This window comes from Salmo salar, chromosome 03 (assembly GCF_965601325.2).
Source record: "Salmo salar chromosome 03, fSalSal1, whole genome shotgun sequence".
NCBI classification, from domain to species: domain Eukaryota; kingdom Metazoa; phylum Chordata; class Actinopteri; order Salmoniformes; family Salmonidae; genus Salmo; species Salmo salar.
In genome coordinates this window covers 10,580,505-10,601,389 of record NC_138293.1, presented here as the reverse complement: position 1 = coordinate 10,601,389, position 20,885 = coordinate 10,580,505, and the positions used below count along the sequence as shown (strand labels likewise).

General features: G+C 42.9%; 2 protein-coding genes across 2 annotated transcripts; one reads left to right on the top strand and one right to left on the bottom strand.

Moving 5' to 3' along the window:
* Window positions 1–691: 691 nt before the first annotated feature.
* Window positions 692–5,937, top strand: si:ch211-252f13.5 (uncharacterized). Its single transcript, XM_014189191.3, has 5 exons — window positions 692–1,657; window positions 2,242–2,447; window positions 2,808–3,128; window positions 3,224–3,290; window positions 3,481–5,937. The coding sequence occupies exons 1-5, from the start codon at window positions 1,003–1,005 to the stop codon at window positions 5,049–5,051; spliced, it is 2,820 nt and encodes a 939-aa protein (XP_014044666.2). The 5' UTR covers window positions 692–1,002; the 3' UTR covers window positions 5,052–5,937.
* A 4,839-nt stretch (window positions 5,938–10,776) lies between these two features.
* Window positions 10,777–20,654, bottom strand: anxa13l (annexin A13, like). Its single transcript, XM_014189186.3, has 11 exons — window positions 20,530–20,654; window positions 19,628–19,703; window positions 18,982–19,076; window positions 18,280–18,450; window positions 17,671–17,704; window positions 15,691–15,770; window positions 15,159–15,227; window positions 14,746–14,847; window positions 14,275–14,350; window positions 13,129–13,241; window positions 10,777–12,236 (listed from the first exon to the last, which is right to left on the bottom strand). The coding sequence occupies exons 1-11, from the start codon at window positions 20,542–20,544 to the stop codon at window positions 12,117–12,119; spliced, it is 951 nt and encodes a 316-aa protein (XP_014044661.1). The 5' UTR covers window positions 20,545–20,654; the 3' UTR covers window positions 10,777–12,116.
* Window positions 20,655–20,885: the final 231 nt, after the last annotated feature.

Genomic DNA, 20,885 nt, shown 5'->3' with positions numbered 1-20,885 from the left:
GACGAGAACGAGGAGAAGCACAGACAGACAGAGCGACAGCAGAGAAGATGCAGACGCTCGCATCTTCTCTGCAACAGGAAGGAAACAGAGGCCCTGTTAGTGTTGAATTGTATCTCCAGTGGTGCTTTTACATGTTGTATTTGTCTTAAACATAAGCTGGTTAAAAAGAGCTGGTTAAAAAAGGAGTGTTTCACCGTCACTGGTACAGTAAAAGTTGAGAAACGCTGTACTATAGTGTACTGCCTGTGTGTGTGTGTAACTATACATTTTTTGTGTGTTTATGCTGAATTTTTGTCCCAGTCTGCCCCTGGGCACAGCTGGGATACATAACCATGTAAGCATGAGATAACATTCTGTTGTCACTTTTTTTCGTACCTCTTGGCATTGTGAATTTGACATTACAATGCAATGTATGGTGACTATTTCCAATTACTGGAGAGAAAAAAAAAGATATTTTTAACACAGACCCATAATTTGTCCCCAGGGAGTGAGCAATGCATGATAGATGAACCATCCGATTCCCTTGAAGTCTGAGAAAAATATGTAGATGAAGTATTTGAAATATCTACCACATGCATAGCATCAATAGAAATGGGTGACTCGGCACCGTGGTATGTCCGGGAAAGCTATGGGTTAATTTAAGACGGAAAGGAAACCTGTTGCCAATTAAGTGCACGAAATGCCACATGTTGCCTAGACATCTTCAGATCGGCTAGAAGGATCAGTACATACCATATCCACTCAGGGAGAGAAAGGCTGGCAGTTGATTCATTTGAAAAGGTTTCACTCACTCCAAAAGGCTACATTAATTGAGAAGGTGTGGATGATCTGAAAGCACTCTTTCCTTCGTGGGGAAACGCTAACGAGGATTTAAACGCGAAGTGAACCAGGCAGCTTATTCCTCTGGATTCCGGAATGCGTAAAAGCACCTGATGGGATGCACAACAAAATAGGCACAATTCTACGTTGGCTAAATAACTCTTCTTCTACATCGTGGATAATATGAAAATGACTATCATAACTCCATTGTTTCTGCTCTGCTTGACATTGTTGGTCAGCACAACCGAGAGTGTGGCAGAGATATGCAGGGGGACACACTGTTTCAGCTCAGAGGACTGGACCAGACCTTGTACAGGGGCGCATTGCCAGCGGCGAACGGACGCAGCACCCCAACACTTAAACCCCGTAATGCAAGACAGGCAAGCGTTTGTTAAGCCCCTTTACCAGGATGCCCATACTAACCCTCAGACCAGAAGTGCACAGGTACCATACACTATCATTCAACCACATCGTGGTGGCACGGCCACAAGCGACATGCAGAAAGAGAACCCAAGGTCCATTACAGCGGAGGTGTACCACCCCGGGTGCAAAGGAGGGAATTGTCAAGCTTCCCAGCCGCGAACAACGAGAACTGAGAGTGTCCCCCGGGAATGCAAAGGGATTGAATGTAAACTGCCACTCAGGATGCGACCCAAGCCGAAGCCTCAACCGTGCATTGGCAACAGCTGTGTCACTGATGGTGGCGAAGACCTTAGAGGGCAGCAGCCCCCCCTGGTTCATGATAGAGCGGCGCAATTTCTTGGAGAAATTCCGGAGTTTGGATCAGAACGTGGTTCATCGCCTCTGGGAATACAGTTGACATGCGACATCAAACCAGGTTTAGCATGTGACCGTCTGACATACAGATTTATCTACAATTCATTTTTAAAAAGATCATGCTCCCAAAGTAATTAATAGTTTAGCTAGCAATTAATGTTAGTAGAAAAATATATAATTTCAGTTTACACTGAAATGAGAGTTGAAATGTACTCTGAGTGAATGCAACAATTACCAGTTGGCCAGTGTAACTAAACTATTTACGGAGGTACAGAAACTCTGTGAAAACATTATAAAGATAGCTGTAGTGTGGGATAATTTATACTTTTTGAAGTGTTAAATGTAACACAATTAGAGTTAATTTAACACTTGCAATAAAAATTAGGTAAAATAGAGAATAAAGGTATTAAACAACAGTGTATAGTTTCCTAGAATATATAAGTCTAGCAGGATTTATCACCAATTTATCACTGCAACCTCAGAACAATTGAGTTTAATAATTCAGTCTGAAAGGTATTTCTGTATGCCGTTCGAATATAACCCCCCCAAAAATTATTTCACTATGTAAATGATCAATGTGGTGAGTATTTGTGCATGTGGGTGAACACATGTATCCCTAGCTACCCTGTCCTCCCTCCAACACAGGCAACAATGAGGTGCCCTCGGAGGACACCTTGGTGCTGCAGCTGCGTCTGGCCAAGGGCCAGGAGAAGCTGGTGGAGGCGCTGAAGGGCCAGCAGGAAGAGATCAGGGAGCTGCAGAGCAGACTGAGCCAACAGCAGGGGACGCTGGTCAGCCAGCAGAGAGAGATCCTGGAGGAGCAGAGCAGACTGAGCCAACAGATGGACCAGGTCTGGAACCACGTCTGAAACATTGTGGTTTCCCTTTGCTGGAGGGAAGCTTTAATAGACATGATGCAAAGCTTTGCTGTTGCCCGGCAACTTCAATATGACACATAACATCTGCTGTGTTTATAATAATAGACCACTGGAAGGTTTAATTAATTACTTTTGAGCAACATTTTGGTCAATAAACCTTTAATAAAGTCTACCTAAAACCACCCAATAAAACAAACAAACAAAACTGTTATTGCAGGTCTCTGATGAAGGAGCTTGTTCTGATGAAGGAGCTTGCTCCGAAACACGTCAACATTATTGAAAGTTTCCATCCTGAACCTTCTTTCAGTAAATGTGTGTTTGATCTCATCTCAGGTCAAGGCCCAGTATGGCCTACTCCTAGAGAATGTCAAGCAGATGTCCTTCCAGGGCATGCAGGAGGAGCTAGAGAGCCACATGGTGGCCCTCAGGGGCCAGGCCAGGGCCCACCACACCCAGGCCTACGCTGTGCACAAGGTGGACATGGAGGCCAGAGTGATGGATGTAGACCTCCCCGTATTGGCCTGCGGCTCCTGTGGAGCGGAGGAGTACTGCGACTTCAGGACAGGTCGGCCGCAATGTGAGAGGTGCACCATCTGTCCAGCGGGCTTCTTCCTGGTGTCCCAGTGCTCCATCCATTCTGACAGGATATGCCAGGTGAGGCTATAAGCTTGAATATTCTAAATGTAGATGCACAAACACACCCATTCAGGAGTTTTATGTTTTATGAATCATTATTTATATATTTACAGGACAGAGATGAATGCCTTGAAGTAGCAAACCTGTGTGCAGAACAGAAGAAATGTCTAAACACTCCAGGTAAGAAGGGTTTAAACTGTTTGGTGAAAAACTCCTTACTGTATCAGTGTTAACCTATTCTCAAAGAGTTTTTAAAAATATGCTACATATAACAATTCCTCATCCACTCACTCTATAGTTAGAAATATACTACTTGTGTATGTGTGTGAGAGGGTTAACTTCTGTCCTCCACTGTTTCTATGTGAACCAGGTGGATTCAGGTGCCACGGCTTGTCTGACAGAGAGGCTAGCACAGGCTTGTGTGGACATGCCTACTTCTACAACTCGGAGATGGAGGAGTGTCAGGCCTGTCAGGAGTGTGAGGTGGAGCAAGTGGCCACACCCTGCACCTTCACGAGTGACACCGTCTGCTCCACCCCCTCCTCCACTGACAGCAGCAGGCTGTCCCTGTCCTGGGCTGGGGATGTGACCCTGCCTCCTGCCAAGAGCCACGCCCCTGGTCACGCCTTCCCCAACCTGCAGCTCCATATCCAGGGGCGGGGCGACAGCAATCTGCTGGCCACCGAAGACGGCCATCTGGTGCTACGACAGCACGGCCTTGTGTGGGCAGACGAGAACTTGGCCCTGAGCCATGGATGTCGCAGTTTCATCCAGGTGTGTCTGCAGCTTAACACCAGTGACCTGGCCGAGGGGCGGGACCTTAGTGGGGTCAGGGTGGAGCAGCGGGAAGTAAAGTCGCTCCAGAGTGCCAGTGTCAGTGGGGTGGCAGAAGTTGCTCCAGGAAGTATGCTCTCCCTGCTCCTCAGGAGTGCCAGCCACCATTGCAACCACACAAGTGATGGCCTGCACCTCCATGACCCATCTGTGGCACCTCTCAGTCTCTTCTGGCTGTCCCACGACACCGGGGCCGTTGCCATGACGGCGCAGGCAGTGTCATCGGCGCACTACCACACCAACTACCGGCCCGCCTTCAAAACCACGTCCACCTCTGACCCGTACGTTGTGGGGCTGACTCACGATGGGCGTGGAGTGCGCTTCACTGAAAGCGGCACAGTGCGCTTTGTGTTCCAACAGGCGCTCTACTCCATGGGCCAGACGTGCGTGACGGAAGGCTTTCACCTGCTGGCCTACATCAACCACAATGGGAGCAGCATGGAGCTGGCTCGAACATATAAGACTGGTGTCCACTACCGCGACACGTCCATCACCCTATCGGCTGCCACCAGGGTCGACCCCGGCGATACTCTGGGCTTTGAGATCCTCTCCCCGGGGCAGTGCAACATTCGCTACTTCGGTGACGATTCCGGCATCAGCGCCCTCAGTCTGGTGTGGGTCCCGACTGCCATCTCCTCCGCCCTCTCTGCCTCCGTGGCACGCACAGGCTTGCCCTCCGGAGCGGTGCGCAACAAGCCCCTGTATTTCCGCCAGGTGAGCCCCCACATGCCGCAGGTGCAGGTCGGGCTTCCAGGGAAGGGTCGCTCTGAACAAGGACGCGAGTTTGTCTTCACGGAGAGCGGGACAGCCAGCTTAGCACTGGACCTGAAGCTGATCCACTCCTGCAACCCGGTTAAAATCACCCTGCTCCGACATAGAGGCGAGGGGGCTGGGGAGGAGGGCAAGCCAGTGCCCCTGGCCCAGCAATTCGGGGGCCAGATGCCAGAGGGCAGTGGATGGGCAAGTGTGGGGCTGCGGGCCTCCTTCCAGGTCCACAATGGCACGGCAGTTTTTGTCACATTGGACTGCGTACGAGGACGCATCAATCAGATCAGTCATCAGGCGGGGAGCGGCGTCTCCATACTGTGGGTGGCAGCATATCACTAGTCTAGAAACACTAAACTAACAATAACTAGCTCACCTAAAGCAGGGTTTACCGAATGTTTTACTTCTTCAATTAGCCTTTGATCAACAAAATTGGCCAATTTTAGCATGGTTTACATCATGTATAAAAAGTACCCTTACTTAAAATACACCAAAGGTTGGTTTTGGTGGGTGGCAGAGAGAATATTTAAGCTTTATGGTATTTTATGCATATTCTATACTGTATTTTGATATTATAAGGATGCTAGAATTAGCATTGTTATTCAACAATTCTTGGTATGAACCTTCTTTCATGTTGACATTTGCTGGGCGCATATTTTGTATGTCTTGTATTTACAGTATATAATTGAGTTACTGCATTGACGCCAGAGCTTTATAGAAGATACTTAAAATTCTTTTGCTTTCATCAAGGATAATTTTGCAGGGCTGGTTTTACTCTGAAGTGTGTTAAGAACATATGTTTCAGGTTAGCCGCCATTTTCTAAATGTGAGTGTCCGCTGCATGCCTTAGTTAATGACCATTTTCAGGAGACCAAGAAAGGGTTTGTACACTCGTGTGGAGGTCCACTCGTGTTAGACCAGTCACAAAGAAGTGTGCATTAGCACGGGTTTAGAATTATACAGAGTCCTGTAGTGACTTCCTACAACCACTATTTAGAGTTCTAAGACTAGCAATTATGCCACCAGCCAAAGTGCCAGTCTTTAATGCCGTAATACATACTTTGTAAATATTAAAACAGAAAACACTGATTATGACACCAAACCTCATACTTATTAAATCACCTGCATTGCTTGCTGTTTGGGGTTTTAGGTTGGGTTTCTGTACAGCACTTTGAGATACCAGCTGATGTAAGAAGGGCTTTATAAATAAATTTGATTTAAACACTCACTGCTTTAAACGCACAAGACTGTAGGCTATATATTTTAATAATGGTTGAAAGTTTGTTATATATTTAAGCATTAATGCCCGAGGGGGTGTGGCATATGGCCAATATACAACGGCTAAGGGCTGTTCTTGGATTCAAAACTTCAAGGTGCCTTATTGCTATTATAAACTGGTTCCCAACATAAATCGAACAGTAAACAAGTATTTTTTCATCATACCCATGGTATAATGTCTCATATATAATTATACACACACAGGTGAATGAAATGCTGTTTCAGCCAATCAGCATCCATGACTCAAGCTACCCGGTTTATAATATGTATTATAACACGTTATCTACGTTTTGACAGGATAATGTCATTCCCAGTACAGCATGTGTAAATGTTACTACAAGCTGCCATGCTATATGTCCCTAACCCTAATTCTAACGTAATCATAAAGACAGACAATCTGTCATACTGTATACCTTTGTAATCACATGTAAAGACCTGGGTTGTCATGAGAGACATGTCTGTCCTTATGGCTGGAATTAAACCCAGGTGTTGTCGGCAAAAAACAAAAGACCCAGATGTTTTGCATTGCAGATCAAAAGACACAGCAGGTCTTTTACATTGAATTTAAACAGTTGAAATGGCATTCGAAAGGGGTTAACAGTTTTCCAGTTATAACCTCTCCTTTCTCAGAATGTTTCCAATTCCTTGGCTGAAGATCAATACGTACAATACTCATCATATGAAATTCAATTCAACAGAGCAGGGCACACAATATGTGAAAACGTCACCTTATTCAGAGCACGTTATAGTTTAAATGTATAGTTTCATATTGCTGCAGACTAGGAATGATTCAATAACTCATGGTCCTAGTGAAGCCAATGAGCTCGTCTGTGCATGTCATGAGATGTGATCTGTTGCTATATAAAAAAGGACCAAAAACCTGCAGACTCACCCACATGAAAAAAAATACTACAGTTTACTATAGAATACTACAGCACTTATAGAATTATGCAGTAAACTGTAGAATATACTACACATTGTAGTATACCTCGACCATATGTAGTACTTACTATAGAATATTGTAGTATACTGCAGAATACTATAGTAAATACTACAGTATACTACAGACCACAAAAGCACTATAATATACACTACAGCGTGGGACTCCAACCCTGCTCATTATATTGAGATCAACAATGTTGATGCTAATGGTAGGTAACTATGAGAATATACAAAATAAATCCCCTTACCATTTATTTAGCTATTTGCATTACACCTTTAAAATCCACCTTTAAAATTACCTCCTCTTATGTATACTTGTATTCCAATATGCCATTTTTTTTTGGGGGGGGGGGGGGGGGGGACGACAACAATCATATTGGATAGGGGTTGTGTTTGTCACAGACTATTCCACAAGGTCAAAAAGGGAAAGCATTCAAGGAGCATGTCATCATGGGAGAAATCAAAACCACTCCAATTTTGACTGGTGAGTTATAGCTATAGTTATAGTTATAGTTATAGTTATAGCTATAGCTAAACAAAAACTTAACCTAGTGCTGGCCCCTGTCTGGGGACCAAGCTGGCCTCTCACTTTAGCGCTTTAACCTTATGGTTAATGCAAGTGTTCAGTGTTTCCAGATTTCTATGACCTAGATTTCTATGACCTAGAATTAATCACAACACGTGTACAATTGTTTTCCTTCCAAAAAAAAACTGCATTTATGTAAAATAAACATTTTCTGTGTTGGAAAGGGTGTGGGCGTACCCCCGACAACAGAAAGGGTGTGGGCGTACCCCCGACAACAGAAAGGTGTGGGCGTACCCCCGACAACAGAAAGGGTGTGGGCGTACCCCCGACAACAGAAAGGGTGTGGGCGTACCCCCGACAACAGAAAGGTGTGGGCGTACCCCCGACAACAGAAAGGTGTGGGCGTACCCCCGACAACAGAAAGGGTGTGGGCGTACCCCCGACAACAGAAAGGTGTGGGCGTACCCCCGACAACAGAAAGGGTGTGGGCGTACCCCCGACAACAGAAAGGTGTGGGCGTACCCCCGACAACAGAAAGGTGTGGGCGTACCCCCGACAACAGAAAGGGTGTGGGCGTACCCCCGACAACAGAAAGGTGTGGGCGTACCCCCGACAACAGAAAGGTGTGGGCGTACCCCCGACAACAGAAAGGGTGTGGGCGTACCCCCGACAACAGAAAGGTGTGGGCGTACCCCCGACAACAGAAAGGTGTGTCATAAGAAATAAGAACGCTACTAGACCAGCTCATCCTCTATGAGGAAATAGTACCTTTTTTTGTAAACGGTCTGTTTGAGATCCAAGTTTGAGGTTGGGTTTTTGAGTGTTCCCCCCCCCCCCCCCCCTCCAATTGATGCTTTGGCCACAAATACGAGTATAGGATGAGTCAACAACATTTGGGTATGCATTACCATAGCATTTACTTTTAAAAAGTCACATTTTCACTGCACAGTTACTTTCAAGGTAGAGTCGTCAATGCACAAAGTTAACAGCAATATTGGGTCGATTTCCCCAACAACTAAGAGTATTGGTATTGCAAGGCTAACCTTCACTATTTCTGGTCCCGCAGCTATCACGTAGTTATTGAAGTGCACGTGCTGACACTATGAGTGAATTATAGTGCATCGTTTTGCTCATCTGTAAGATCTGCGGTGATACTTGTGGCAATGTCATATCGCTGAGTCAGTTTAAAATGACAGTTTGCTTATTTGAAGTTTAAAAAAAGATGGTGAATAAATGAAGATGGGTTCACTCAGGCCATTTACCATTGGGGGGGAAAAAATTGTCAGTTCCAGTCTGCTTTGGTTCTCCCATAGACACCAATGCAATAGCAGCTGGGTCAGGTCTGCTAAGTTAATTGACTAATGTAGCCAGAACAATATTAAGATGTGGAGTGTCTCACTTCCTCTTCAGTCTCTGGTTCACCGTTGAATCACCCAGAACGTTAAGTGCATTAGATCATTATTCAGCTAGGTCCAGCATCTCCCAGTTATCATGGGTACTGCAAGCAATGCTAGTGAAAATGGCTAGCACAGCTAGCTGTGTTCTCAAAACCACAAAAATGTCCTTCAGACCATTACAACAATATACAGTCACACCATGTTTTCAGACTGTGTGTGGAACTTGTGAGACTATCGCGCAATGATTTTCTGGCAGGCGGGCAGAGAGAAAAGGCAATCAGGAAATGCATCACAATTTAAATATTGTCAACTTCTACACATATAATAGCAAGTACAGTATATTACAGATATACAATGTCAGCTCCTTTGAGGGACATGCTTTTTTTAATGCTTTTGAGACCACAACTTCCACTACCATTGCTAGCCCAGGAGATGCTGGACCCCCAAATAAACCTGCCTGCATGGATGGATGACACCACCCGACTTCACTTAAAAGGAAACTATCCCTTTAACAGTAGGTGGGTTGTCCATTGACATCAATGCATGCTTCAATGCAAACACTGACGTTATGCTCATATCTCTAATTAGGATTCGGTCCTTGGGGAGTATCACACACGTGGCCTTCACAGCAGACGGGCCGGGGAGAAAGTCTGGTATCCACATGTTTCACAGACAGAAGACCAAACTGCAACTAGGAGAATATCTGCTTTTGAGAACTCTTGTGATTGTGTCAATCACCCATCAGATCACATTAACAGTCTCCCACTGACAAACAGTCCCAGAGGGTGACAGAGAGAGGGAGACAGACACCCCAGAGAACCTAAGAAAAATAGGAGGGGTAGACAGAGCGGAAAGTAGAGACAGGAGAGAGAGCTACAGTTACCTCCTGTGGAAGGATACAGTAGCCCTCTAGGTGATGCTGCACCATCTGGAAGAAGTTGGGGCTTGTTTGGGAGGCATTTCAGGCAAGCTTTTTCCTCAGTTTCCCTGTTAACTCTATATTCCTCAAGATAAAAGGCTTACCCATATGATTTTCCTAAATGGCCATACAAAAACATGTCTGTGTTGTCCTGTAGGCATACGAAGGAAGTGAAAAACCAATTACGAAGTGTATCTTCTGAAGACATACTTGAAGAGGTAGGTTAAGACATCCGAGTCTTATACCCCCACCAATTAACGAAATAACTTTGAGGAAAACATTTTTTACATGTGACATGTGGTTGTCTCACTTAGCCATCTTAAGATGAAAGCGCTAAGTCACTCTGGAAAAGAGCATCTGCTAAATTACTAAAATGTACCTAAGTGTTGTTTATGACATTGAGTGTATCCAACAATGTACAACATTAAACCGTATTCAAATGTACTGCACTAAACATTATGCTTTCCTTTCCAGTACAGCCATCTATGGCTTTCAGTATTTATTACTCTTCCTGGGGTCCCAGGTCAGAGACACAGTCAAAGAAAGCATATCTTTCAGATAAGGAGTTACTATATTGGGGGAAAACTGAGTGGGCTAAATTGAACTGAATCTTGTCAAATGTAACAAACAGTACCTTGCATTCCCCCTTAATAGTATAGATGGCACGAAGACATCAGACCTGCAGTTTGGTTGTTGGGTAAAGGTAGAGCTATAGTGCCATCTACAGGTTAAAATTGAAAGTGGGCATAGATACCAAGGCAATAACTGCTCTGCATATTAACACTCCTCATTTGCACTTAACTTTTGGCAACGCCCATAGGAACCCCCCCCCCCCCCCCCCCAAAAAAAAGCCTGTTTTACAGTTTAAAGTAATTATTAGTCCATTACGTGACCCCCGAAAAAAATGAAATCAGTAGTACTGAACACATTTCAATCTCATTAAATGCAATTCCACTTTTATCTGGAGGTTGACAAAAAAAGTGAAAGAAAACACAGCAACATGCATTGTTCGGTTTAATATAGCTATGCTTTATTTATATTTTACAGTAACCACAAATCTTTGGCTATGTTCAGGATAACATTCATCCAAAATGCAAGTCGTTGACATTGACCTGGTTGCCATCAATACCGTTCTGACACCTGTATAGCCGACACAACAGAAGCCTACTCACAAGCTAGTTAGTGTTATTTTTGATATACCATTTTAGGAGGCTGTAATATTATTCATTACCATACAGTAGTTGCCTTTAATTCTACATGCTTATGATTGTACTTGAAGCCTTACGATTAATTACCATATTTCCTTTAAATGATTAAATACTACAATCAATGATATGGTGCATTACTTCATTGATATATTCATTTTAGAGCCCCATTGCTCTCTAAAAGCATTAACATCCACTGCAATGTACATCTTTATATCAACTAATTAGATTGGTTACTACTGCTGTTTTCCATTGAGTTTTATTAGAAAAAAAAGTCAATCTAAATGTAAATATTTCTAAAGAGAAGGCTTTGATCTAAAAAGGTGGTCTATAAACCTTTTCCTACAGGTTAAAAACCCTAAAATGATGGATAGAAATTCTAAACCAGATATGTTTTGATCTCTTCTCGATTCAAAATGGTGCCATGTCGTGATCCTGTATGTACCGGAAAGCTTCCAATGAGATTACTTGGAGCTTGAGTGGTGCAGTAGAAAGAAGATAAACTGGCATATCTTAAGGCTAGTCAAGGCATCTATGTGGTAGACACAGTAAACATGGTATGAACTAATACTACAGCCAACATCAACTATCAGCCACAAACAAAGGAATAAGAGCATGGGGATGAGGACGCTGGGGAGAATTTTTCCTCAACTAATACAGGAGTACTGAAGGGCAAGTTCACTAAAGCACCTTCAGCACCCCTACTTCCCATGGCTTTGAATAAGAGGGAAAGAAAGTAAGAATGACTAATAATAAATAGTTGGTTCGTTTACTGTATGTAAGAAGAGCCTAACTGAGGAATGTGTGATAATAAACATAGTATATCAATATAAATGTTTTTGGTTTTAAGTCCATAGTTCAGGTCTAGGACTTGATTCATTATCCAGTATACAGCCCGGGCTACCTGGCAGTCTTCTGTTCATAACTCGATGTAGAAGTTAGTGACATTTGTCTATGTTAGTAACATGATGGTGTGGTTGGTTTTTGGTCCATGTTGCAGTCAGAGCCAAAGAGAAGGAAGAGGTGAGAGAAGAGGATGAGAGAGGTAGAAGTGTAAGAAGACAGGTGTTTTAGGACTAACTGTCAAAGAAGGAAAAAGAGGAACAGAAAGAGTCAAAAAAAACAAAACAAACAGGGGTCTTAGTGCAGGATCTCCAGTAGGAGACGTTTGAAGTCTCCTCCACACTCGGAGCTCAGAGCTTCTTTCAGAGGAACATCATACTTCTCCAGGTACATCTCCTTAATGGTCTCCAGGTCAAACTGTTGGAAACAAACATTTACATGACCTTCTGGTTCTATAATTATCCTCATATGACTTAGATATGTTCTTATTTAGGGAAAGTAGTAGTATTCGTGGGTTGATCCTAAGTCCAGCCATTGTTATTAACATACGACCCATACTGGTGCCTTAAAGGCCACTGGTGCCCAGTCATTCTGAACGAAAGACAAATCAAAATAACACGACAGCGGCCTGGAAATTAAATGATATTGCTCAAGAAATAATGAAAAGGTAATGTCCTCAAATTTACTGGAGAGATGGCTAGCAAAGTTTTTTTTTTGTTTTACATTTACAAAAAGTCATTGCTAACGTTAGCTAGCTACATTTCAGTGCCGTCCCCTCCATTTCAGCTAGCTAAAGTTATACTGCATCTAACGCCAATCTGGCGACATCACCATAAAGATTTTCCCCTTTTGAAAAGGTCATCATGTTTCCAAGCCACAGTAATGCACTTTAGACTAAATCTTTCTTAGTTGGACATCAGTCCTAAAACATTCAAAACAATATTGTCAAGAAACGTGCAACACATGAATAGAGCTAATAAAGTTTCAAATTATTTGACAAAAAAACATGGTCCACAGAATCACTCCGTTGCTCAAGAAATTATAAAAACGGTGACAGTTTCCTTATTACGGTAAGCAAAGTAATTGTTGCTTTAGCAACAGTGTGATTCCTGAGCAAGGTCATGTCATTTGCTCAAGCAACAATTATTGTGGCACCACCCTCCATCGTAAGCCCTACACAACGCTGTTAGGAAAACAGGGGGGGAGGGGAGAAGGCAAGGCCTAACAGGACAAAAGCTTTAGAAAACACATCGGTGATACTAAACCCCTTAAAAGTAATATTCTGGTGTCTCATGCCTTGATGTCATACCTCTGAGCGACCAACGATGATGCGGATGAGCGTGTCTTCGTCGGTGCCTGCCCCTTTCATTGCAGCATTCAGGCGACGGGCAAAATAGAGCTGAGGGTTTTTGGCACACCGCACTGTAGAGAAAGAGACGTGCATGCAGACAGATGAATACTTCCCTGTGTGCCTCACGAAGCACCGAGTGGAGGGGGCACCGAGTCAAACTCCAGCATTGGGTTCAATGTCATGTCAACGCAGTCAAAAAACAGGAAATACCACGGTTCTGTTTACATTTGATGAATGAAAGTTTACTTCCTCATTTTGGAGTCTACCCACTATGCTATCATCTCATGAGGAAGTCATGATTACTCCTTCAGACACTTGGTGAATTCGTTTGCTTTACGTCACATTCACAACTAAATGGCAGTGAATGGTTTCACCCTCAGTTAGCAAAGTTAGTTAGCGATATTGAACAAAAATATAAAAACATGCAACAATTACACTGAGTTACAGTTCATAAGAAAATCAGTCAATTTAAATAAATTCATTAGGCCCTAATCTATAGATGTCACATGACTGGAAGGGGCACAGTGTGTGGGTTTAAGCCCACCCACAGGGGAGCAAGACCCAACCAATCAGATTTTTGTTTTTTCCCCACAAAAAGGGCTTCATTTATAGACAGATATACTACTCAATTTCATCAGCTGTCTGGGTGGCAGATCTCAGACTATCCCATAGGTGAAGAACCCAGAGCAACTTAAAGGAACAATAAGGGCATGTCAACTGATTTTTCACCTAGTCAGGTCAGAGACTGAAACCAGTAACCTTTCCATTACTGACCCAACGCTCTTAAACCACTAGGCTACCTGGAGCCCCTACACATGGTCTGCAGTTGTGAGGCCAGTTGGACGTACTGCTAAATTCTCAAACGATGTTGGGGGTGGCTTATGGTAGAGAAATGGATGGATTATCTTGGCAAAGGAGAAATGCTCACCGACAGGGATGTAAACAAATAGAGAGAAATAAGATGTGCATTATGGAACATTTCTGGGATCTTTTATTTCAGCGCACAAAACCAACCCTTTACATGTTGTTTATATTTTTGTTCAATGTATTTAACTTACAGGTAGTTAGCAACCATGTAAAACATGGCCTCTAAAAATGACATACCCAGGGTGATGTAACACTCCTTTAAGGTCCCAGTGGCTTCGTTGTCAATGGCATCCAGGATCTCTGTCCCAGAGAGCTGAAGAGAACACAACAAGACAGTGAACGCAGAATCAAGAACAAGTCCATGTTCATACTGAGTACAAAACATAACTGATACTGCCAGGCAATTTCCCCAAGTACTTAGAAGTGGCTCCATTTAAAAGGCAAATGGTTTTATTTCTTTATTTTTTTTAAAAGTGGGGCAGTCCCACTCCTCACGCATTCCTTGTTTATTGGATAGGACAGATCGAGGAAAGAGCAGTAGGACAGATCTGCAGCAGTATGTGGGATGAGGCAGCGTCTTACGCCACTGGACCAACCTAGTAATAACGGTTATTTTCTTACACTGTTGACTATTATTGTCAATTCAGAGTGTTGACAGAGTTCATGACCCCCCCCCCCAGTGGAAAATAGCAGGTGTACTGTACATACCTGCTCATAGATCTTGAAGGTGGCCTGAAGCTGCAGGTAGTTCCTGTGTGTCAGAATGTAACTGAAGGTGGACTCGTCCGTTCCAAAACGACCCTCTCCTGCCTGACATCCACAAACAAAGACACTTTTCATCAAGACCAGAATACACACACCAGCAGAAAGCACAGGGATACATACAGTCAGTGCTTATAAAAAAATAAAAGGAATTCTGGCTCGAGATCCGCACGCATTGATGTCAACGGCAGATTTACTCTAAAGAAATTAGTTACTCACGTTCCTCTACCGCCATTTGTTGTTGCACAACAGGAATGAAGTCTTACCTTTACCTTCATACTGATTCCTAGAGCATCATGAGAGGTTGATAGTAACAGACATAAAACAAGAGCCTGGTACCGTACATAGTGAGAGCTCACCTCAAACATAGCGGTAGCATCCTGCTCGGCCAGTCCCTCGTCCACCTCGAAGCCCTCATCCCGGTTAGCCTATCAGGGTAGAGGTAGAGAGAAGGGGGTAAAGAAGAGATGCAAAGGGGGACAAAGAAAAGATGGAGACAGACTGGGTAAGAGTGAAAGAGAGCAGGTCTGGGAAGAATCAACCCATCAAGCAAAGGTATGTTGTGAGTGAAAGCGGCATTACAAGGAAGGTTTCCCAAACCAAAATGCATTTTCCTGTTTCCCCATTTACTTCTATTAACGTTCATACCTAGCAGTCATTCTTATCCAAATCAATTTACATGGTCATTGTGATAGGATATATGTAATGTACCTTTTAGTGCAGGGGAAGTGAGAGGGGGTGGTGAAAGAGTGGGCACAAGGCCCAGACTGGCTTCCCAAAGGGGAACAACTTCAGTTGATGTCTTGTTTCGCCTTGTCACGTGATCAATTGGTGCAAAAATGTGTATATTTGACACAAGGAACTTTAAGCATAGAATATCACCCCGTCTACCTGCAGAAGAGATATCAGGAGGTTCTTGACATCTCCACTGGTGTCATCCTCAATGTCAGCCATAAGGTCACGTTCGTTCACTGGAGGGTAAACAAATGGGTCTCAGTGTAGAGGTCAAAGGTTATTCCAAATGTACAGTACCAGTCAAGTTGACACCTACTCATTCAAGGGTTTTTCTATATTTTTACATTGTAGAATAGTGAATACATCAACTATGAAGTAACACATAAGGAATCATGTAGTAATAAAAACATTTTGTTTTATTTGAGATTCTTCAAAGTAGCCAACCTTTGCCTTGACAGCTTGCATTCTCTCAACCAGCTTCATGAGGTAGTCACCTGGAATGCTTTTCAGTTAGCAGGTATGCCTTGTTTAAAAGTTAATTTGTGGAATTTCTTTCCTTGTTAATGCATTTGAGCCAATCCGGTGTGTTGTGACAAGGTAGGGATGGTATACAGAAGATAGCCCTATTTGGTAAAAGACCAAGTCCATATTATGTCAAGAACAGCACAAATAAGCAAAGAGAAACTACACGCCATTACTTTAAGACATGAAGGTCAGTCAATACTGAATTTTTTTTAACTTTCTTCAAGTGCAGTTGCAAAAACCATCATGCGCTATGAAACTGGCTCTCATGTGGACCGCCACAGGAAAGGAAAACCCAGAGTTACCTCTGCTGCAGAGGATACATTTTTTTTAGAGTTACTAGCCTCAGAAATTGCAGGCCAAATAAATGTTTCAGAGTTGAAGACACATCAACAGTTCAGAGGAGACTGCATGAATCAGGCCTTCATGGTCAAATTGCTGCAAAGAAACCACTACTAAAGGACACCAATAAGAAGAGACTTGCTCATGTTTCTTGGCCCAAGCAATGGACATTAGACCAGTGGAAATCTGTCCTTTGGTCTGATGAGTCCAAATTTGAGATTTTCCCACCGTGTCTTTGTAAGACGCAGCCTAGGTGAATGGATGATCTCCGCATGTGTGGTTCCCACCGTGAAGCATGGAGGTGGTGGTGTGATGGTGCTTTGCTGGTGACACGGTCTGATTTATTTAGAATTCAAAAGGCACACTTAACCAGCAAGGAAACCACAGCAATATGCCAGCCCATCTGGTTTGTGCTTAGTGGGACTATCATTTGTAAAAGGACCCAACACACCTCCAGGCTGTGTAAGGGATATTTGACCGACCAAGAAGGAGAGTGATGGAGTGCTGCATCAGATGACCTGGCCTCCACAGTCAGACATCAACCCAATTGAGATGGTTTGGGATGAGTAGGACAGCAGAGTGAAGGAAAAGCAGCCAACAAGTGCTCAGCATATGTGGGAACTCATTCAAGACTGTTGGAAAATCATTCCAGGTGAAGGTCGTTGAGAGAATGCCAAGAGTGTGCAAAACTGTCAAAGGCAAAGGGTGGCTACTTTGAAGAATCTAAAATGTATTAGGATTTGTTTAACACTTTTTTGGTTACTACATGATTCCATAGTGATGTCTTCACTATTACTCTACAATGTAGAAAAAGTAAAAATAAAGAAAAACACAATTTCAGATGTGTTAGGAAAACAAAGTAGCAACATAAGACAAAAGTTCACAAACCCAAATAATGGAATGTCAAAAAGCAATACTATGAAAGGCCAGCAATTTCAGAAGAATGTGAATTCAATATCACAACAGCATGGAATGCATCAATAATTCCCCTGGCATAGACATTGGGTCAGCATATTGTTTAAGGGGGTAAACAGTGTCACGTTTCAGCGACAGTTTGGAGATTTCCCTAAAGCTGTAAAATTACTCTAAAATGAATTTAGAATGTCATGTCCAAATCTCCACCAGCAAACGAGAGAGGAAAACATGACCGATTCCACTGCGATTCATCTTAGTGACTCACACATAAATACAAGAACACTGGTAGTGTGTGGGTTGACGGACCATATTCTGGACCATAAAATGTGCTATGAAGTCCTGGCTAAAAATACTTACCCTGGGCATACGCCTCCTGGCAAGTCAGGATCTCCTGTTGGGAGAGAGTCAGGGAATAACAAGAGACATTCTGCTTTAGCATTTCTGTTTTCATTCACTAAATATACATAATAATAATATGCTCCGTCTAAAAAAATTCAGTTGGACAGGTAATGATCTGTTGAACAGCATTGGGCCAGGTAAAATGATCTGCTGAACAGCATTGTTTGTCATTATCGTGTGTGTACATTCCTGCAGAGTGCAGATTTGACCATGACAGTCCAAATCAATGCAAGTTGGGCCAATAAACCCATACCCGATAAGCCTTTATTCAAGAATAATTAATCTACTGCACATCCTACCAGTCCAGTGCTAAACTACTATATTGTAATTACTTCGCCACCAAATCCTACCTCATTTGCATATGCAGTGTATAGATTTTTCTACTGTCTGTTTATTCCATGTGTAACTCTGTTGTTGTATGTGTCGAACCGCTTTGCTTTATCTTGGCCAGGTCGCAGTTGTAAATGAGAACTTGTTCAACTAGCCTACCTGGTTAAATAAAGGTGAAATTATTTACATATTTTTTAAAGGAGACCCAATTGGCTTAATGGTCCAGTAACAACATACCTGATTGGTGCTGGTGCACAGGATCTCCACCAGAACTGCCTCGTCGGTGCCCGCCCCTTTCATGGCCTTCCTCAGCTCCTTGGCAGAGTAGATGTGTGGCGGATCTAGCATGGCCACGATGGCCATCTCAAAACTACCAGTCAGCTCCTTCTTCAACACCTCCTCCAACTCCTTAGTATGGACAATACATAGAACAGACGATCTCAAAAGTCTTTCCTCGTGCAAACCCTGTGGTATAGTGTTAACACACCTGCTGCTGTCACGTCTGCCTCCCCACCAAAGACCAGGGGTCAATCACTGCATCCTCCCTCTACTTCTGTACTGTCTAGATCAAGTATACATGTATGAAAGGACAGTGGAATTCCACTCTCCTTTAAACTAGAAAGTTCTTACCTCGATTCCTATACAAAATGTTCCCATTTCAAGGAGGCAAGCAAAGTGGAATAAAGAAATCTAGGAGGCGAAATTCTGTACAGTGGCATCAACATTCATTAAAAAATGTTTTACATGTTAGTATTTCCATCTCTCATTCACCGCACTAACTCATCGTTTGGGACATCATCTTGTGCTCCAAAAAGTATTTCTCCCCTACAACTCAAACGAAGTATGCGAAAGTCAAAGAAAACAGTTGGACTCTGCATTTCACATAAACATTTCTTAAATGTGTTGACTGCATGAGTCTACGGATGAGAAACGACTCACGTCGTCATACTTCTCGAAGTACGCGTGCTTGATTTCCAAGCGCTGTGCTGATGAACGATTGGCCAGGATCTCAATGATGGCCTCCTCATCCGTCCCTGTGGAGAGGAATCAGAAAGACACTTAAAAAAAACAAATAAAAAGTTGCAAACAGTTGATCCGTGGATGCTCAAAACTATCCATTTATGCAGTGTCAATAAATAAGATGTATATTGTCCTACTATCATTGTATAATCCGTTGATCCTTACGTCGCTGCATAATTGACTCATATTGGTGGATACATAGTGATCGGGTCACTTTATTTCTGATCAGATGGATGATGTCATGCATCTATCTGTGATGTGCAAGTAAACACATACATGACCCTATGCAAGGGACTATGGAAAATATTGACAAGTTCCTGTACTAATCCTCAGTAATGCTGGTTTACATTCTGCCCCTTCTAATCAGGAACTGATTCAGACCTACCCTAGAACTTCGCTCTGGCCAATCACTGACATTGATTAATCAATTAATTAGGGAGACAAGAAAAACTACCGTACTGTGGACCTCAAGGCTCAGATTTGAGAATCCTATAGCCTTTGGCCTAGATTAATGCTTGAATGGAATATTGTGATTGAACGGAAGTACACGAGTCCATACACTTACCCAAACCTTTGCAGGATTTGCGAATGGCCTTGATATCAGCCACGACATCGAACTCCTCATAGGGGGTAATAGTTGGCTATGAGAAAACATTCAGAATCAGGACACCAATGACACTAATATAACATACAAAAATATGCTTTCCCATGATATCATATGTCTCAAATAATCATAGGTCTATGCCACATAATGCATCCTAAAAATGAAAGAATTTTCGGTTAGAAATACTTTTCCTTCATGGTTGAATACAGTAGGCCAGATTCCCCTCCTTTCCTAGTCTAGCAAAGGGTGCAGTCTCTGTGCGCTGAGTCATGGGGCAATTGCGTATTGCTACAAAGCTACTTAGGCGTCAGCCTCCCTTCCTCGCAAAGACAATGCAACCTTATTGATCATTTAGTGTAGAGCATTTCTGAGAAATTCCAGAGACAAGCAGCCTACTCAAGCTGCCACGCTCCTAACACTCATTTGATATACAGTCGGTTGACATATGAATGGTCCTGCTGCATAGCCTACATTTATAACAGGCTATGATGAACAGTAGGCTCTTTATGGATAAATTATGCTCCACTCATACACAAATCATATATGAAGACTACCCATTTGGATACATTTTCTAAGAACGCACATTTTAAAGCTTTAAAGTGACTTGATAACCAATAGGATGGGCCATTTAGCTTAATTCTTCTTACATTCTAACATAATATAAATTACTAGATCTTTGACATGTAGATCATTGACTCAGTCGAGTGGTACCTAGACGCATTTAAAATGAGCGTTGCAGCCTACTCATTCGTTCACTTTCCGGCTACACTGTACAGTAGCATCAAATAGGCTACTAGGCTTAGAAAGTCAACAAAAGCTGATAACGCACTTAAAAAGAAAATTGTCCAAAACTTGACACTCACTTGGACGTTGCCCATGTTGCAACTCTTGTTTTCAATCCAGCGAGGATGATGTACAGTGTCGGGTCAGTCAATGTCCTACTCACTGTTCACTCTTGAAGAGGTCTTTTCTGCACACGAAGGACCAGCCCTGCCAGCATAGCTGACGTCACCCGCCTTTATCAATTTACTAGGCTAATTACGACACTGGTGAAAGCGTTTAGTGATCATCCTATCTAGCTACTTAACTTGAATCATTTCGGTTTGTGTACTGTGATTTAGTGAATTAAAACCATTGATTTAAACTGTTTTGATACTGTATAACATAAGAAGTATAGGCTACTACTTTTATATTGAATTGAAATCAACTAAACCATAAA